The sequence below is a fragment of the Triturus cristatus genome, chromosome 3_1, assembly GCF_964204655.1.
Source record: "Triturus cristatus chromosome 3_1, aTriCri1.1, whole genome shotgun sequence".
NCBI classification, from domain to species: Eukaryota; Metazoa; Chordata; class Amphibia; order Caudata; family Salamandridae; genus Triturus; species Triturus cristatus.
This window is the reverse complement of record NC_140583.1, coordinates 754077835-754097840: the sequence shown is the minus strand read 5'-3', so window position 1 is coordinate 754097840 and position 20006 is coordinate 754077835. Positions and strand designations below refer to the sequence as shown.

Here is a 20006-nt window from a genome sequence, read left to right as displayed (position 1 = left end):
GTGATGGCCAGCCACGGCTCCCAGTGCTCCTGCTCGCCGCAGCCACTGCTTCCTCTTGTGAGTCAACGAGTGCCATGGACCCATGGCCTCCAATTGATCGAGAAGGACCTCCAGGCCTCTGCCTACCCCCAAGGGCGTCTCCCCCTGTCCACCGGTGCGGCCCAGCTCGCCCCCGGGAATGACTCCGTCCCTCCCACGTCGCTGTCCAACCGACACGGGAGCCCTCACCAGTCGCTCAATGTAAGTGCCGAGAAAATTCTCCTGCCTGCCGTCCCAGCTGTGGGTAGCGGCTGAATATTGCGTTGAAGAAAGACCACCCCAAGTTGAGCTACGTTCGGGCTGACCTTAACCCTTCTCCCACTGTTCCAGCCCAGCACACACCCCCTCCATCTTATAATACCCCCAGCTGTCCCCGGGCCTCACACCACAATATGCTGCCCCCTGTGTTCGAGCTACCCCTTGTTTGCCAGCCTTCCGTTTGCCTGATATCACCATCGGCCGTTCGAAACCCAAAACCCTCTCCTCACGCGGCCCCAAGGTTCCCAACGTCTGACGTACGCCTCCTCCTTGCTTGTATCACCACGAACTCCCCATCTGACCAGCTGTGAGTCATTTGGGCCCTGGGTTCCCCAGGCCCCCAGCAGTGTCCCAACCTTACTGAAAGAAAGGCCAGTGCATACCCTTATAAATGAGCACCCGGTGACAACCAGAGCGTGAACACCTAATCTTCAAAGTACGACTCCCAGACTGTAACCCCCCCCATTCATGTACCTGAGCATCCGTCCGGGACCTTCTCTTCCAGACCGAAGCTGCCATCCCCCTTGGAGCTCCTTGCCCCGCTCCGTCTTAGGCCGCACTCGCCTGAAACAAACAACAAAATGGACTGGTTACCGGAACACCCCCCCCTGGCACCCCCCACTCCTAGGCCCAATCGGACATCCTCCCAGCGCACTGCATCCGGCACGCCAACTTCTCCTCTATCGTACACCGTCACCTTCTTCCATCCTCACCCCAACACCATCCATACCACCCTTCACACAGCACATACTCAGAACTTGGAAGTATTTACAAGGTTGTATTGCTCAATGCGCAAATCCCTCGAAGGAGGGCAGGCCGCCGCGGACCCTCCTACTGCTTCTGGCCAGCATCTCGGGGCCGTTGTGCACCCCGGTGGCATCACCCCTGCTCTGCCGGCCTTCTTCGCCGGTCCTGGATTCCCCCCCCACTCGGTTGCGAAATCAAGTGGGTCCCCCACCACCACCGGGCCTCGTGCCGTGCTGGCAGTCCCTCACCCGGACTCTGATGACCCCAGCCACTACTGCCTGCCGCTCCCCACCACCCCCTAGGCCCCACCCCCTACACCTCCTTCCCTAGCAGCAGCACCTATGCAAAGCCCCGCCTCGCTCCTCCTACCCTGCCACCTGCTACAGCCCCACCCTGAAACCTATGCCGGCCCGTGCCTAGCCGAGAGTAAAGCCGCTGGGGTGGGCCCACTGTCCGCTACCATGAGCGGCTCCACAAATGCCGGGGTAAACCGTAATAAACTACCAATGCCGCCCCTCCCACCCCCAAACCACGTCCCTCTGAACCCACGTGGGCAATGTGCAGAGCCCATTTACATATTTATCTAGCGCGAACTCGGCCCTAAGGTATTGGCGCCCTTTCCATCGCACCTTATCTGCAGTACACATACCGGCACAGTGAGAGTAAGTGATTTGCCCAGAATCACCGGACGTGGGCGCGACCACGAGGCTCGAACCCTGAATTCCCGCACCAGAAGCGGCAGCGCAGCAGACCGTCGGAACAACCAGCTGCCCCTTCGGGAAGCAGAAAGAGGAGGGGTCCCGCCTCTGTCCCCCAGACCCCGTTGTATACCCCGCGGGAAGAAACCGGGGCGCTCCCACCATGCTGGGCGACACGCACAAACCCCGCCTACCCCCGCCTCAGACCCGCCCTGGGCCGCCAGACAAGAACGTGCCGCCGTGTGTGCTGTCCCTGCGCCCGCCCTCCTCCCGCATGACCCATGACAGCGCGCTCGCGCAAACGACCGACTCGCCCGCATTCAGAGCCCCCCCTGCCCCCGCGCGTCCCGGACAATCGTGATATGGCAGCCCCCCGCCCCCTACCTGAAACGGACAGTCGAATCTGCCACCCAGCGCACGGAATCCCCCTCCAGCGCACGCGAGGCCATCCCGGCCCACACGTCTGATGAGACAGCCCCAGGACGTAGTATATCCACCCGGCCGGCCCATCCAAGACCTCATGCCGCTCATACGGCTGCCGCATTGATGACACCATGCCTTCCGCCCGCTGGGGAAACTTCCCTTTCCCTACACTGACTACCAGTGCCAGCCCCCCGCCGATCGACCAATCGGCAGCTGGTCTAGCACAGTACGACCTATCAGCTACAAACTTTTATCTTCCCCCCGGTGGTGCTCAGGTGTCAGGAAGAGGCCGGCTACTCCTCTCCTGACACCTATATACCCTCCCAACTCCCGCCCCCCTCCTTCCTTCCTGTGATCCCACCCCCACCAAGTCCTTCCAGTCGTTGCGCCAATACCCCAGGGGAAGACTGGTCTGCGACCTTCACTTCCCCCGGGGGCCGCATTGGGGTGAATTTTCCTCTCCCATTGGGTAAAATGTATTCACTTCTTTGCCTATTAATTCATCATCTATGGTCACAGATTCATCAGCGGAGAAAAGGTTCATTTCCCAGGCTAGGCTAGTAGACCAGTAGAGGAGGGGCCGAGACACTCCTGTGTCAATCCCCATCGCTTCACCTCTGCATATCGGGTTCTGTCTTCAGCTAAATTGTGTCCTTAGAAACCCACCGTCTCGTTGAACAAGCGGTGATTGGGAAAGCATCATTTCCGGAAGTGAAACATGCAGATATCACACATGGCTCCCATTTTGTCGCCCCCTCCAGAATGCGAGGCCCCCATGGTGTACTTCGACTGCGCGAATGTTTCTACCAACGCCAAGGGCTCCGAGTGCCAGAAGAGCTGCCAGAAGAGCTGTCAGACGTTCGACATGGAATGCGTGAGTGTCTCGCAGGGTGGGGTGAAAGGAGGTCTGGGGGGCACACAGGGCGAGGGCTTGGGGAGACATGGAGAGGATGGTTGATTTAAAACAATATTTTGCCTGCGCCTGTTCTTTTCTTTTGTTGGAGACGTTGGACGGGGGGAGGAACTGGAAGACCCTCCATGTTGTTGTCCAATGGCCCAAGGCTCAGCACACGGCTCCGGAACAACGACTTGTCTAATGGCTGTGAAATGTTTGAAGACTGTGATGCGTTTATCGTGGACTCTTCCAGCACCGGGAGTCCGCTCTATCATTTCTCTGCCCTGGGCCCTGCTAACACAGCCTTTTCTTCCGTGACTTTACAGTTCAGCACGCACTGCGTGTCCGGATGTGTCTGCCCAGAGGGGATGGTGCTCGACGGCAAAGGTGGCTGCATCCAGGCCGAGGCCTGTCCCTGTCCCTGTCCCTGTCTCCACAATGAGGCCGAATACCAACCTGGAGAGGAGATCTCCGTCAGCTGCAATACCTGGTAGGCACTGCCACTCAACTGCTTGTCAGGGACACCATCCTTTATAGACTCAGGCTGGGAAGAGGAATCTGGGGCTGGTCGCTGTGTGTTACTCCTCATGTGCAGGTCCTGGCTGTGAAAATGGGCCCTGGGAGACGTCTCGCTACAGTCCCCAGACAGCGCCTTTGACAGTTGGGTCCTTTGTAACAGCTGAAGATGTGGTCGCCTGATAATCCAATAACTCTTGTAGCCCAGAGAAGAATGTTTGCGTAGCCTGTGGGCAAGCTAAACATGTCTAGGCTCCATTAGACATCGTTCCTACACCTTGTGTTAACATGATGCCTTCTAGCTCCTCCGCCACAAAGAGAAAGCTAGTAATGACTAATAGAACAGGCCCTATGGGGAAATACAAGTGAACTACTTTTGCTAAAGATCACTGATTTAATGCAAACCAACAGGGCTTTGTTAAAATCATGCCCAAGAAATCTTTTAGCCCTCTGGTACAAAATGGCACATATTTTAAAGAAAGAGAGTGTAGTTTACTTGAGCCACACCAGAGTTGACCAGTTTTGGTCCACCTGGGTTGGGGCCATGGTATCGCTTTTCACTTGGCATCTTTCGTTCAAAAGACGTGGAGCCAGGTCACATTTACTGGATTGCCTGCAGTGGTTCCCAAAGGACCAACATCTTATTATATTTAATGAATACCCCTATGATATGTATCTGCCGTGAACCTAAATTGAAATCATTTGTGTAGTCAGCGGTCACCCTAGATTTAGTCATGGATCGGCGCATTCTGAAACAGTGCTGGATATCTCTGCTGTGCAATGTCATGGAGAAATCATGATCTATTGAACGGTGGTAGAAAATAGTCAAGGGCACGGGCTGCTTGAAGATGGATGTTAGTATTTGAATAAAGCATCGATTAACTCATTTAAGCCAAAAATTCTTAAGACGGCTTGTGGTTTCTTGCGTGGAAAAGGTTATACTTTCATAGGTCATGGCTCAATGTAGGGCGATTACTAATCAAGTGATGGGCTAAAACGTGGTGTTTAAGGATTAGTTTAACAGTTTGTTGACATTATAAAATTGGGCATTAGGAAAGATGGCAGACTTCACAGAAGACACATGCACTGTAATCCAATCAAAAAAGATCAGAAAGCTCAGGTGGTCTAAATGTTATGAAATAGATCAATACAGTATTGTGCTCCTCTGCTGTAAAGAGGAAGACATCAGAGTGACCTCAGAGGATGGGACTCTCCTGCATTAAAGAAAAGTTCGGATAGAAGCCACAGAACGGATGGGCAAGAGGCCACCTTTGTACAAGGTGCAAGCCCTTTCCATGTCATATGAGGATAATGAAGAAAGAAACACATCTAAATTTATGCACTCTGTCCCCTCTTGTTGCCTGTGCCTGCTTCACTTGAGTAAGCCCTCAATGTTACACACGCTGCGATCAAGGGCCACCTGGAGCTAGAAGTGACCAGGATGAGACTCATGGGCACTGGAGCTGAGGCCAGGGCTTGCTCAGAATATTCCACTTCAAAGAGCTAAAAGGAGATGGGAAGGATTGTGTTGCAATTAGACAACTGAGGTAGGGAATAACGTTTAAATGTTGAAGTGTGCCTCAGTGTTTGATACATTTGAAAGAGTATTTTGAACTAAAGAGACTTGTTACCTTATGGCAGGTGTGTCAATCTTCTGCATCTAGAAAGCAACTCTGAGGGGCATATTTACAAGCCCCTAATGCCGCTGGAGCATCACTTTTCTGACGCTCAGGTGGCTTTTCTCCATACCCCATATTTACAAGGTGGCATTAAGCCACTTAACATGGCTTAAGGCCACCTTGTACATATGCCCCTTTCCGCAGTAGTCCGCTGCTGCAAAGGGGCAGGCGATGGGTGTTGCAGTGGGCATTCCACTGCAACACCCATTGCTTTTTGACGCCACTCCATATTTACAACGATGTGGAAGCGCCAAAAACTTATGCCAGGTAAAACATCTTAGGATGTCGATACGAAGAGAAATTAATAATTTCTCCTCGTATTTTGCTCTTTCAATGTGTTCTGTTCTCTGTAGCACACATAGAAATGGCAAATCACCTTTAAAGATTGTTTATGTGCAGGATTTTTATGTGATTTATTTGAGCCAGGCAGGTTTTTTAGTGCCAGCCCTAGGTGAAACGCAGGGGTACACCGTTTTTTGTAAATAGGGCGCATCCCTGCATTTTGAAAATGTCGGAATGCGGCATTGCCAAATTTGGCATTACATCACGCTCTGACATTTTCTTGTAAATATCTCCCTGCATTTCAAGCTGCATCTAAGAGCGCTAAAGCATGTGGCATGGAAAGTGTTTTGCGGGAATGAGAAGGGTGCACTTGTTCGACTGCACTGCTTCATTGATTGATGAGAGGGTTTCTTGTTCACAGCACCTGCAAAAACCGGAAGTGGCAATGCACTAACAAACCTTGCTTCGGCACCTGCACTGTGTACGGCGATGGACATTACATCACGTTCAACAGCAAGTGCTTCAGCTTCAACGGGGACTGTCAATACACCCTGGCTCAGGTATTTATGGAGTATTCTCATAAGGCCCCTTCTCGCAGACTGCAACCTGCTGAAGATCATTGCAAATTAATACCAATATACATCTCCTCAGGACTACTGTGGCAAAAGCACTGCTGGCACCTTCCGAGTGATCACCGAGAACATCCCCTGCGGCACTACTGGCACCTCCTGCTCCAAATCCATTCGGCTCTTCCTCGGGGTGAGTAGCGCGTACTGCGTATGAATGGAAATGTCTGGATGTCGGATGGAGCTCTAGCTGGAAACGAAAGCCACATATCGGTCTAGCATCACCACAAAAAATACTCACTTGATGAAATTGTGTGGCTGAAGATGTGAAAAGTATCTGTTCCCTGTTGCTTCGAAGAGTTGCAATTGCTCTGAATGAATTGATGAACCCACATGTGTTCTGTCTAGGAAAGGGTTTCTTCAATGATGCCTCTGTTAAGAATATGACGGATCATGACGTTGAGTGCACCAGTGTTTGTTGCTCAGCCTCTTGGATTTACAGCAATTCCAATCTGTTGGAAGACCAGGGATCTTTGCATAATGCTTCAGTAACGTCAGCACAGCTGCCCTCTGCCCTTGTCCACATTTCTGCAAGCCACCCTCAATCCTTTAAGTACTGACACTCTTCCGTACGTTTTGGCGTGGAGGCCAAGGTGTGAACAGCCATTAAATCTGAGGATCTTTCTCACTGCTTAGAGCACAATGGACATTATTGAGGCTGAGCCTGAAGACTGAGCTACCCCTCTCAGCCATAGAAGTGAGATACAGAACCTTGATTGGGAACGGAAATTGAAAACTACACTGCCAGCTCTCATGCGCTTTCTCATTTGGGCATGAATGGAGTGCTACGTTTCATGCACTGAAAATTGACATCCTCCATTAATAGTCATTCAAGGACTCTGATTGTTCATTGGATAGATATAGATGAGTCAAACGTGCATTCTGGCAAATAGCTTAAGTCCAACAGCATACTCCACACTATTGCATATGTTAACAAGTGCAACACATGAACAATTTGATTTACTTTTACACGTAAAGATCATTTAGAAACTTTATAAAGAGATGGAGTAGTTTACAGCTAAAGCCACACACTCATTGGTCGTCACTGCAAACTGAGATTGTTTGTTGACCTGTCTACCACCTAATTGAGCCTGTGTCTTTTCCAGGGCAATGAACTGATCCTGCATGAGGAACACATCGATGTGGTGCAAAGGGACAGCATGGTGGAGATGCCTTACAACGTCCGTTCCACAGGCATATACATGGTGATCGAGACAAAGCATGGAATGGCCCTCATGTGGGACAAGAAGACCAGCATGTTCCTCAATCTCAGTTCAAAATTTAAGGTGCGGATTTAATCAAAGGACAATACATGTGTTCAGAGAACACAATAATCCCTTCAGTAACTTAAAACCTCCAAGGGTTTAGGTTAAATGGTTTTTCTAACTTCCGTTACCCCACGAAAAAGCAACAGTCTCTGTGACTGCAATGTTGTGCCTTGGGGCATTGGCATGGGTATGGCACAAACCTCCCTGCAAGCCTTTTTTTCTTTGATTTGATAATGATTGTGTTGAAAGAGTAATAACCCACACTTGTTTGGCTCTTTACACAGGGCACGGTTTGTGGTCTCTGTGGCAACTTTGATTCGAATGGTATCAATGACTTCACCACCAGAAGCCAGTCTGTGGTTGGCGATGTACTTGAATTCGAGAACAGCTGGAAAGCCAATCCCACCTGCCCAGATGCCTTGGAAGCCAAGGACGCTTGTACTGCCAACCCGTACAGAAAAGCTTGGTCCCCGAAGCAGTGCAGCATCATCAAAAGAGACGCATTCTCAACATGTCACACACAGGTAACGCTGTCCGGTTCTTGAGCGACAATTCTGCTTGGCGTATCAAGTCACAACCCCCTTTATGTATAATTAAAACGTTACCACTGAAACCATCCACCAAGCTGAAGGATTTCTAGTGATCTGATAGCACACATTGACTCACCTACCAGGTTGGTGTGTTTGTAACCACACTATTATCACTATCTGCGATACCATAGCACAACTCTTCTTAGAAGATTTTTACTTTCTCTGCTACTCAGAAAGTTTAGATAGGGTGTACGCATTGTATCCTCCCATTCCCAGTTCTTGTGTTTCTTTCTACTCACAGGTTGACCCAAGCAAATACTACGAGGCCTGTGTGACTGATTCCTGTGCTTGCAACACAGGAGGGGATTGTGAGTGCTTCTGTACGGCTGTTGCCGCTTACGCCCAGGCCTGCAGTGAGGTTGGAGTTTGCATCCACTGGAGAACCCCAAATATATGCCGTACATATACATGGACAGAACATGCAATTGAAACACTTCAGAGCTAGAGAAGTTGCAGCATAAATCATTGAGAGAGAGAGAAAACGTTGCCTACATTGAGAGAAATGTTAAGATGTATTGGAGAAAAAGGTGTTGCATTAAATGGCACTTTCCAGAAAAAAAGAAACATTTTTTTTAGTTTTCATGTACATGTGTGTCAATTGAGACTAGACATTGCACAAGATCTCTACAGTTCACATGAATTTTACATTTAGATTGTACAATAATGAAATAGGACCACCAACTCCTAATTACCCAGGGTTTACTGATGTCATGGGATTGGATAATATGTATGTCTGTCTGTCAACTGTGTTGATCTAGTTATCGATCTGTCTACTACACAGGATACGTATCAGGTAATGTTATATTATGATACTAAAATGGCATTTAAGCTTTCTCTTTAAATACCGTAAAAAAGGGACACACTGCTTGATGCACATTCACAAAGGGCAATGATGTCTAAGCGGAGTTGGTGAAAACCTGCCTGTAGGGCACTCTGTGTGCCTTACAGAGGTGTTTGAATGTCAGACATACCAGTATATAATACAAACTCCTCAGGGATGGGGGAACGTGCTCTCATATATTTCATTTACAAGTCTTCCCTGGTGTTGTGTTTTGGAGGGGTAATTTCCTTACTGTCTGCTATTTTTTCAACATAGTGATTTGATGGACATTAGGGATTTTGACAGTATGAAATGTATGATGTAAAAATGCCATCATGAGGGAACCACTTCGAAGAAAAGTAGTTACAGTGCATTTTAGTTTTGGACCACTAACGAAAATAAGAAAGAAAAGATGTACATTTTTCAAGTAACAGTTGAAAATGAATACGGTATATAGGTAATAGCATCTGGAAGTAAAAAAAGTAAGAGCTACAATAAAGGACAGGGCTTGAGTTAATGTGGGTGGGGGCGTAGAGCAGTGGTAAGGTTAAGGACACATTTGGTTTAATATAAAGATTAGGTTAATAATTAAATTAGGATTTGGAATAGATTATGGTTTAGGTTGAGTTTGAGACAAGGTGGCTGGTATCCATATTTTTTTAAACAAATTGTTGTAAAACTCATTTAACACTGTCCATCTAATGATAATTGAAAGTTTTACCTTTTGAGAATTCAATGTAGTAGGTTTCTTATCAAAGTATTATGTTTCAAAAAATATTCTTCATTCCAACACGTAGCTGTTATAGTAGAGTGATCAAGCTAAGTGATAAGTAATATGACTATGAGCCTGATCTAGACTCTGTCCTTCAGGGTGATGGAGGACTTTACGTTTGCCTCCCTAATGGACTGCCGCCCGCCACATTTAGAGCTAACCACTGGTCCACTGGTGATCCCTGCACCTTGACAGGAACTGCTGTTATGGCAGTTGCTGTTAAGGTACAAAAGGTTTGATGGACAGCTGCTGTTGGTTTTTACAGCAGTCTACAAAACTTTAACAAACAAATTTCCCATTGTTTGGTATTGAAAAACACAAAAACTAATAACCTGCACACCTGGCCGTTTTTCTCTCGATGTAGGGTTCATCTTTTGATTATTTCTGTCCTTCCCTGCCCGGTTTTACCTGGCAAGGAAGGAGAAAAAAAAGGACATCACATCATACACCCTAAAAAGGGTGGGGGGCCATCAGTATGACAGACAGGCAACTATATCGCGAGCACCCTGTTTGGAAAACTGTAACTCAACTCCTAGGTTACTAGAATACTCAGATTATAAATCCATTTTGAGTATTTTTGGTGAAGTCTTTAAAGTTTGCTTCCAGGGAAACGCCAGCCAGCCACTTCTGGAGATCCCCAGCCAAGGATCTAAGTCTTAGCACCAACTAGTGTTAACCAGGTAGCTTATCACTCAGTAACCAGACATGAATTGGGTCACATTTGCATATAGCAATGGAGAATGTACGAAGGAAGATGTTCAGAGGGATCTGCTAATGCAAGGAGATACTGTAAGACAGAATCAGGCGAACTATGGATGCCGAACTTGCTATAACATTCACCCTGCTCCCTTGTGTACATTGTGCCTGTCAGGCCTTTGCTAGTCTGTGCCCTCGCAACGGCATCAAGTTGCATGTATCTTGCCATATACAGCTCAAAAAACATTGTTGAAATAGCAAAATACATAGAAGACAAGAGGTGCTCCATTGTCTTTCTCTCTGCAGCTCTGTTCTGCGACTTCTACAACCCAGATGGGGACTGTGAGTGGCACTACAAACCATGCGGCGCCCCATGCATGAAGACCTGCGCCAACCCTGGTGGAAAATGCCTTTATGAGTTGCCCGGCTTGGAAGGTATGGGAAAAACAAACTAGACTTTGTCCATATTCTCCTCTGTTTTCAGCGGCTATGATCATTTGAAACAGTCCATACTGGATAGTAGAGATGTAGTTAGGATGCAAAGGAGAGAAGTTTGTAAGTTGTCTTCCCAAACAAGGCTTGTGCTGGGGTTCAAAGCTAAGAGCCCTGCCATGGTCGGACTCCAGAACAGAGACTAGGGTGTTTGGAGGCCCAACATATTGACAGGGGAAATCTGTGGGCAGGTAGAGCTTTTTTCCTTAGATATGTCTCCCACAATATTCGTTCTCTCCAACTATTCTAAAGTCTAAATACTGTTGATCATGGGGGAAAGGTATTTGGAGTTCCACCATGATAGCTTCAGCCGGTTACCATGGCACATTCCTGTCCGTTCTTAGCTCTCCTTTGAGGCACCAAATTGTTTTTAAATCTCCCATTTGTCCAGATGCCAGTTCAAATCTGATTTGTACCGCCAGGGTTGCTTATAAGCAAGGAGCAAGCAAGGAGCAAAAAAGATGGCTAAAATGTCAGTTCCTCCAATAACAACCTTTAAAAAATGAGACAACATTGCAGTATCAAGGCCATCCTCCCTGCCAGCTCGACTCTGTGGGTTTTGAAAAAAATTGAAAGCTATGTTTTTTCCATCTCACCGTTCCCTTGTTTTTTCATTCTTTTCATCTGTTGTCTTCTGAAAATCTTTAGGTTGCTACCCCAGCTGCCCAGAGGACCGACCCTACTTCGATGAGCAGAACATGGCCTGCACTGCTAACTGTGGTTGCTATGACAATCATGGCAACCTCTACAGACCTGGGTCCAAGATCCCCAGTGTGGAGAACTGCATGTCTTGGTAAGGGAGGATGAGTGACAGGGCAATGATATTGTATGTGACCTCCTGGATACGTAGTTGATGGCTTCTTTTATTTCCTCGTGGGTAATCATCATCATTTTTGGTTTTCCTGCCTAGTGATAGCCCTCTCGCTGGGTCTCTGGGACCTATGGTTGAATTCTGAGATTGAGGAAAAATAATACCTCTGCATGTTTACTTGTTTGATTAAAATGTGTATACGTTTGCGTGTGTGGCTGCTAACAACAAAATTACATTTTTTGCTCGAAAAGTAACAAAGCATGAACATTTGTGAGACTTGTAACTCATGTCTACCTTCTCTCCAACTAGCACGAGCATTGGCAATGACATGAAATGCAACTACGACCTTACAGGTAAGAAGTCAAGGGTCGCAATCACTTTAGAGTTTTTTTTGCTACAGCACTGGACTTCCTAGAAATGTGAATATTCTCTGACTACATACTTGGTTTTTCAGCCTGTTTTTGTCCTTACAGTGGCAAGAAGTACAAGTATGGTGAAGAAATCTACCGAACAGGAGATAACCTGGGAGGCTGCTTTGTAGCAACCTGTGCAGCCAATAGCACAATCAACCGTCAGATTACAGAATGCTCCACCGCAGCACCCACCACAGCCTTCACCTTCACCACTGGCACAACCACTTCCTCGCACACCAGCGGGAGGTTGTTTGTGTTCTCTCTGATAAACTTGCTCCTGTGGTCAGGGTATTTAGATTTCCTTTCGTCATTGGTGGGATCAGTGGGTAGGACCAGTATTAGAGCTGGATGGCCCTATGGAGGTGTTGTTCAGGGCAGTGGTTTGGCACAGAGACTGTTATTTCTGAGTAATTTCCTGCTTTGACACCAGCAAACCTTAAGATGCCATTCTCTTGCTTACTTTAGCATTGCAGGCGCTGTTTGGTTTCAAGATTCCCCCTTCTTATCAGAGGGCCGTCATTCGGTAGCAAAGGCTATGTGACTTCCTATGAGCAGGCACCATCAGTACCAGAATCATAGTGCCTACTAGAGCAACCCGACTCAATATTTGTGGGTCACTGCAGAGACACCAACTATTAAATGCAGGAGGGAGATGGATAGCTTTTTATTCTATAGAACTTGAGGAAAATTGTGAATAGTTGAGGCAATGTAGTTACTATGGTACTGCAGCTGCACTTGAATCTTGCAGCAAGTGTGATAAACAACACTACAATGTATTCCAACTTTAACTTTTCATTAAGATTTTTAATTATCAGTATTTTATGCCAATTGACTTACTCATGCAAAGGGTTGGATTCAACTAGTTTTCTCAATTATTTGTACTTGTAAAGTACTGGCATAAAGGAGAACATGTGATTCTTTTTCACAATGAGTAAAATAATAGGTAATATTGTTTGTCCTTTTCTCTGCCCATCACAGCACCACCCACTCCTACCGTCTGTGTCCATGAGGTGTGCTGCTGGACTGAATGGCTTGATCATAGTTACCCACGGTTAAGATCTGATGATGGAGACTATGAGACATTAGAATTAGTGGAAGAAAAGGGGTAGAAGGTTTATAAAATGCCAAAAGAAGTCCGCTGTTGAGCTGCAGATTTTCCAGATTCCTCTTTGGAAGAAGTCGGTCAGGTAGTGGAATGCCCCCTCACACTGGACTTAAGTGCAATAACAAAGATCAGACGCCCGCACCCAAGTGCTACAATTACCAGGTCAGCTTTTTATGTTGTTCCTATGTGCCTTGTGGTTCTACGCCTTCATCAACTACCAATTCTGCCACAGAACCAACCCCAACCACAGAACCTACAGGGGCCCCATCAACACCTACAGGCTCAGAACCAACTACAACCACTGATAGTACAACCTCAATTTTTACTGAAACAGCCACACCTCCATTTACAACTTCAGAAACTAACACAATCACTGAATCAACTACTACTCCCTCCACAACCACTGTGTCAGAAATGACATCTCCACCAGCAACTGTCTGTGAACCAATTTGCAAATGGTCGGATTGGTTTGATAAGAAGGAACCTTCCTCAGATCCTGATGATGGTGACAGTGAAACGTTTGAAAATATAATAGGATCAGGAAAGACAGTTTGTACAAAATCAGAGAAAATAAGCACTATAGAGTGTAGGGCTGTAAACTTTCCCGAAAAAGATATTGCTGCACTTGGGCAAAATGTAAAGTGTGATGTAACAACTGGGCTGGTGTGTAATAATGCTGACCAGACTGAAGAGGGGCATGTGAGAAAGTGTTATAACTATAAGATGAGAGTTCTATGCTGCGACACCACTCACTGTGCCACAACAGCAGTAACCACAACAGGGAGACCAACCACAGAAACAACGGCCCCATCAACATTAGCTGTTACAGAAACTACCACCGGCACAACTGGGACACCCTCAACACCTGGCACTGTACCAACAACAACCACTGGTACTAAAGAGACACCATCAACAAACGCCATCAACACCTGGCATTGAACCAACTACAAGCGCTGGCACTACAGGGACACCAACAACAACAGAAAAACAACCAACAACCACCACTGGTGTGTCAGGGAGACCATCAACACCTGGCACTGAACCAACTACAACCACTGGTACGACAGGGTCACGATCAACACCTGGCACTGAACCAACTACGACCACTGGTATGAAAGGAACACCACCGACACCTGGCACTGAACCAACAACCACCATTGGTACAACAGGTGCACCATCAACACCAGGGACAGAACCAACTACAACTACAGGCACAACAGTAGTACCACCAACACCTGGCACAGAAACAACCACGACCATTGGCACAATAGGAACACCATCGACCCCAGGTACAGAAACAACCACGACCACTGGCACTACAGGGACACCATCGACACCAGGCACAGAACCAACTACAAACACTGGCACTCCAGAGACACCATCAACGTCTGGCAAAGAACCAACCACAACCACTGGTACCACAGGAACACCATTGACACCAGGCACTGAAGCAACCACAAGCACTGGTACAACAGGAATACCATCAACACCTGGCACAGAACCAACCACAACCACTGGTACCACTGGTACCACAGGAACACCATCAACACCAGGTACAGAAACAACCACGACCACTGGCACTACAGGGACACCATCGACACCAGGCACAGAACCAACTACAACCACTGGCACTCCAGGGACACCATCAACATCTGGCACAGAACCAACCACAACCACTGGTACCATAGGAACACCATCTACATCTGGCACTGAATCAACCACGACCATTGGTACCACAGGGACTCCAACACCAGGCAGAGAACCAACTACAACCACTGCCACTCCAGGGACACCATCAACATCTGGCACAGAAACAACCACACCCACTGGCACCACTGAAACACAATTAACACATGGTACAGAGACAACCACTGGCACTACAGAGACACCATCAACACCTGGCACAGAACCAACCACGACCACTGACACTACAAAGACACCATCAACACCTGGAACGTAAACATCTATGACCACTGGTAGTACAGGGACAGAATCTAAACCTGGTACAGAACCACCCACAACCTCTGGTACTACGGGGACACCATTAACACCTACTACAAAGCCAACCACGACCACTGGTAGCACAGGGTCCTCATTGACACCTGGTACAGAACCTAGCACAACCATTGGTACCACAATTGTTACATGGACAACCACTTCAGGATCTACTACATCTGAAACCACCACTGTATCTACCACTACACCTTCATCAGCTGCTGTCACAGAAACTACTTCCCCGTCGGTAACTGCTTATGAACCACTTTGTAAATGGTCTGATTGGTATGATGATAAGAAGCCATCCTCAGAACCTGATGATGGTGACAGTGAAAAGTTTGAAAATATAATAGCATCCGGAAAAACTATTTGTGCAAAATCAGAGAAAACAATTGATATTGAGTGTCGGGCTGTAAACGTTCCCGAAAAGGACATTGATGAAATTGGGCAAATTGTAAAGTGTAATGTAACAACCGGGCTGGTGTGTAATAATGCTGACCAGACTGGAGAGGAGGATGTGAAGAAGTGTTATAACTATAAGATGAGAGTTCTATGCTGTGATACCACACACTGTGCAACAACAACTGCGACCACAACCACAGAAACAACTGCCCCACCAACATCAGCTGTCACAGAAACAGCCACAGCAACAACTGGTGCTACAAGAGCACCATCAACGCCCATTGGCACAACACCCACAACTACCATCAGTAGCACAATGCCATCAACAGAGGAAACAACATCAATTGTTACACAATCAACTACTACTCCTTCCACAGCTAGGAGGTAAGTACAGCAGAGACCACCACACAATCTCCTGTCACATCTCCGGAATCTACAGCCACACCTACCACCTCTTTTCGCACACCTTCCTCTCCAACCCCCACCACAGAAACGTCCACGTCAACAACTACTTCTGCTACAACTACCTGCCACTGCAAAATTGGCGAGAATCTGATTCCTCCTGGTAAGTGAAGATTCCGCCATGTTAATGAGATAACAGAAAGTAAAAACACATGCTTAGCAATTGTATTTTAAAGCAGCAATTCCTATATTATTTGTGCATTTAATCAATATTAGGTTTTTGTTTCAAGGAGAGTCACCACATTAAATTGCACTAATAATGATGGATCCTGATTGGACGATGAAAGTCTACAGTACCAATTATAGTGGGATATGCCTTTTCAAACAAAAAAGTCTATGAAGTTTTGAGACAGGAATTGATTTACGATTTTGAAAGAAAAATCACTCTAGTGCCTGTTCTAAAAAGAATATCTTATCTTAAAATATGGTTTAGTGGAAGTATTTATCTGAAAAAGAAGATGTAACATGTCTTATGGCTAGTGGTGTTTAAAGACCCAAAGTTTTACGCCAGTGATCTGCATGTATTTTTCACAAATTCTACATTTACTAAATTGTAGAAAACAATTAAACGATTTCCAATATCTATTCCAGTTTGAAAGTTGGGTAGAAAAATGGTTTTACTGTAAATTCTTGACAAAATGGCGCCACCATTTTCAGTGCCAACCTGTCCTTCCAAGGAAAAAGTGTATGTTTCCGCAGAATAACAATCCTACGGTGCAGGCATAGAAGTGTGAAAGTTTGCGAACTAAGTATAGCTCAATGATCAGGATTTATGCAAGACTTTGCTAATGTAATAAAAACTTCGCACACCCCAACTTCTGACTCACAACCGAGGATTCAGCACTCCTCTCTGCCTGTAGTGCCTTATTTACATTGGTGGACTATCCTCTAATTTCTGAAAGAAGTGATAAACATGCTTGATAAAGAGAATCCTCTTTTGGAATTTTGCCCACCATACAAACCATTAGGTGGTAAAAAATTCTATTGTGGACGCTTCTCTGAGTTTAGAACTTCTTCTGGAATTGACCAGATTTCCCATTACCACCTGATTCTTAACTGGGCTCTCATTTTCAAGAGTGATCTCCAATGATTGTGAGCCATTGATCCAAAAGAAGTGAAGATAAGAAGGGGATGGGAAAACCTAACTTGTCACCAGAGTCTCTCCACTGCTGGCCTCTAACCATTCTCTTAAGATGCAAATCCAACAGATTTTAAAACTTTACAGCCATCGGTAATGAAAGCAAACAAGGGCAAAGTCATCTCAGCTTACAAAATATCAGCATGATGAAGAAACTGCAGTTCCACAAGGGGTCAATTTGCCTTACATATGTGATCTCTGGTATACTCATGAGATTTAGGAGAAGGCTGCGTGTCAAAATGTGGCTATTGTTAAAGACTAGCACATGCAGCGTTACAGCACCATTAAGTAGAGAGTGTTAGGTCGTATAAACACGAATAGCTGGAGGAACCAGAAGTGCGCCCCCAAACTATTTAACGTCACATTGTTGAAGACTACCATCAGTTCAGTCAAACTAGTTAAGTGAGATTTTAGCAGCAGAGGCAAAACCTACATGACATGCATTGGGGTCTACAATGCTCTAATGGAACCTAATGTTTTAGGGGCATGATCTGTTTTGCTTAAGAGTGCCTGTCTCCAGTAGAGGGTCACTATAGTTCACGCTTTATATCACATGACATTACGTCAACTATATAGACTTACTACATTGGATTGAAAGTTTAAGTAAGCATACCAGGAGTTAAAAATAGTAAGTATATATTTTTGCTGCGATACAGTGATTAGGTCAGTGTAGTGAATGCAAAAATGTTTATGTCAATAGTATTGGCCTTGATTCCAGGAAGGAAATTGGGCATTCTGATCAACATTAGAAGGTGTAAAAACTCATATTGGTAAGGCAAAGACATTTAAATCTATTGCCAGAGATTGTAAATGAGAGGGTTTGTAAATTGCAGGGGTTTCCTTACTGTTGGTGATACAGCTCTTACCATCAAAAGAAGAACTATTTTGCTTGTTCATTTTCTAATGTTGTCACTTCATCACTCACTAGCAATTGTGCTTCTCGTATCATTTAGGTGGCGTCATCTACAATACAACAGATAATGAAGGCTGCTTGTACTTTGCCATTTGTGGTGCCGACTGCACACATATGAAGTCCAAGGGTCCCTGCTTAACCACTGGTACCCCTCCGCCACAAGTTACTTCGCCAATCACTAGTGTGACACCAGTTACTCCAGAAGGTACAACTGAAGCAACCACCCCAAGCACAACGGAGAGCCCTGGCGCCACCACTACACCTTCAATCTCAGGATCGCTGCCAACCACTCACAAACATCCGGATGCCACTGTCTCCGAGGGCTGTGAAAGTGTAGAACCCTACAGAGAGGTAAATTGCTATACCTGGTAGCAAATTCCTGCAATTGAGCTTTTTGGGTTTATCATTCTGTCAGATCTCCTTGTTTATTTACTCTCAAGCTAAATAAAATAATATCTCACAAATTCTGGTCTCACAATTCTGAATGGATGGAGTTGTAAAGGAAAGCTAATGTGAGCTTGCTCTCTGACATGTGTGCCTTTATATGCTGGGACTCCTTGTTAAAGGTATTTATCAAACTTCAGTGTGATTAAGTCACTGCCATGCCCTACCCAGTAAGTAAAATAAAAAATGCTGATATAGTTGTCCGGGCAATTGATATGACGTGATGACAATAGTACTCAATCTTAGGTAAAAAAGAATGACGCATATTTGGGAGTCTCTACCTCAAAGACTTAAACCACTTTTTTGTTACAGATTGGTGAAACATGGGAAATTAACAAATGCACTAACGCAACCTGTGAACTTGGCGGGAACATCACCCTGCAGCATGTTGAATGCCCACCCGTCAAGGAGATTACATGTGACAGTGGATTAGCTCCCAAACAGGTCTATGACGAGAAAGGCTGTTGTTTCCAGTACGAATTCGAAAGTAAGTGCTGCCAAAACCCAAGCAGAGACAAGGTGCGCCTCGCGCTCTCCCTAATTTTCAGCTTTGCACACCTGGGGCGTTATAAAACCATTCTGCTGACTATGAACAGCCAACAAATCATGTAAAATCTAGATATAATAGTGAACCAATTCTTGTCTAAAGTTCAGACGGTAGGGTCTTGTGCCTTCCACTTTCCCTCTTTGGCCAAGCACCAGGTTGAGTAGTTTCCTACAATGACACCCTTTGATGGGAACATTTAAAGAATGCATGGGCATTGGCAGAGATACCCCATCCAATACATGTCTGGGTGCGCTGAGACATCCACAGCATTGGGAATAGATTACTGCTATGATAATTGAGAGAACGAGTACACAACATGGCAGGAAACTGCATTTTGTAGTACATATCTAAGAAATTTAGAAAATTCCTCCAGCTCCAAATGTGTGATGCAGTGAGTGGTCAAGCCAGTGTTGGCTTACACAGTACAGTACGTACTCCCTGCTTCTGTGTCATAGTGTCAGACCATGGCTGTGCTCTGTCACTGCCTTTGGGCTCTTTTAGAATTAAATAGATTGACACTAGTAACTTCTATTGTGTTAGGACAAATGCACATTATAGTGTAAAGCATGATGATGGCAGTGGTCCCTTGCTGCACGATGGAGGAGATGGGTTTTATCTTAAGAGAACTGTGCTTCCTAAAATCGAGTTTTGCAGTCAGTGTCTCTGCTAACTGCTTCAGCAACTTCCCATTGGTGATGGTTGTGCTGTTAATGGGTAGTCTCCTGGGGGAACAAAACATAGGCCCTACCCACGCTGTGAGGAACAAATCCACTGATGCTTGGTATCCAGAATGCACCCGCAAGAGCTATCTCATCCTTTCCTGCATGCATCCTGCGGAGGTTCTTTCCGCAGAACCATTCCCCCCTAAAAAGAACTGGTTGAACAGACTGCTCACACTTTCCGCTCCTTTGTTGCTCGTTTGTCAGAATTTCCAACCTGGTTTCCCTTGACTTGGTTTCGTCTATGAACTGTGGT

General features: G+C 46.1%; 1 protein-coding gene across 1 annotated transcript; it reads left to right on the top strand.

Annotated features, from left to right (window-relative positions):
• The first annotated feature begins 2898 nt into the window (after nucleotides 1–2898).
• LOC146860921 (mucin-2-like) lies at nucleotides 2899–12153 on the top strand. The gene is made up of 11 exons (XM_085646188.1): nucleotides 2899–3039; nucleotides 3387–3550; nucleotides 5959–6097; nucleotides 6189–6296; nucleotides 7270–7449; nucleotides 7716–7955; nucleotides 8263–8419; nucleotides 10616–10744; nucleotides 11450–11594; nucleotides 11922–11965; nucleotides 12086–12153. The coding sequence occupies exons 1-11, from the start codon at nucleotides 2899–2901 to the stop codon at nucleotides 12151–12153; spliced, it is 1515 nt and encodes a 504-aa protein (XP_085502314.1).
• The last annotated feature ends 7853 nt before the right edge of the window (nucleotides 12154–20006 follow it).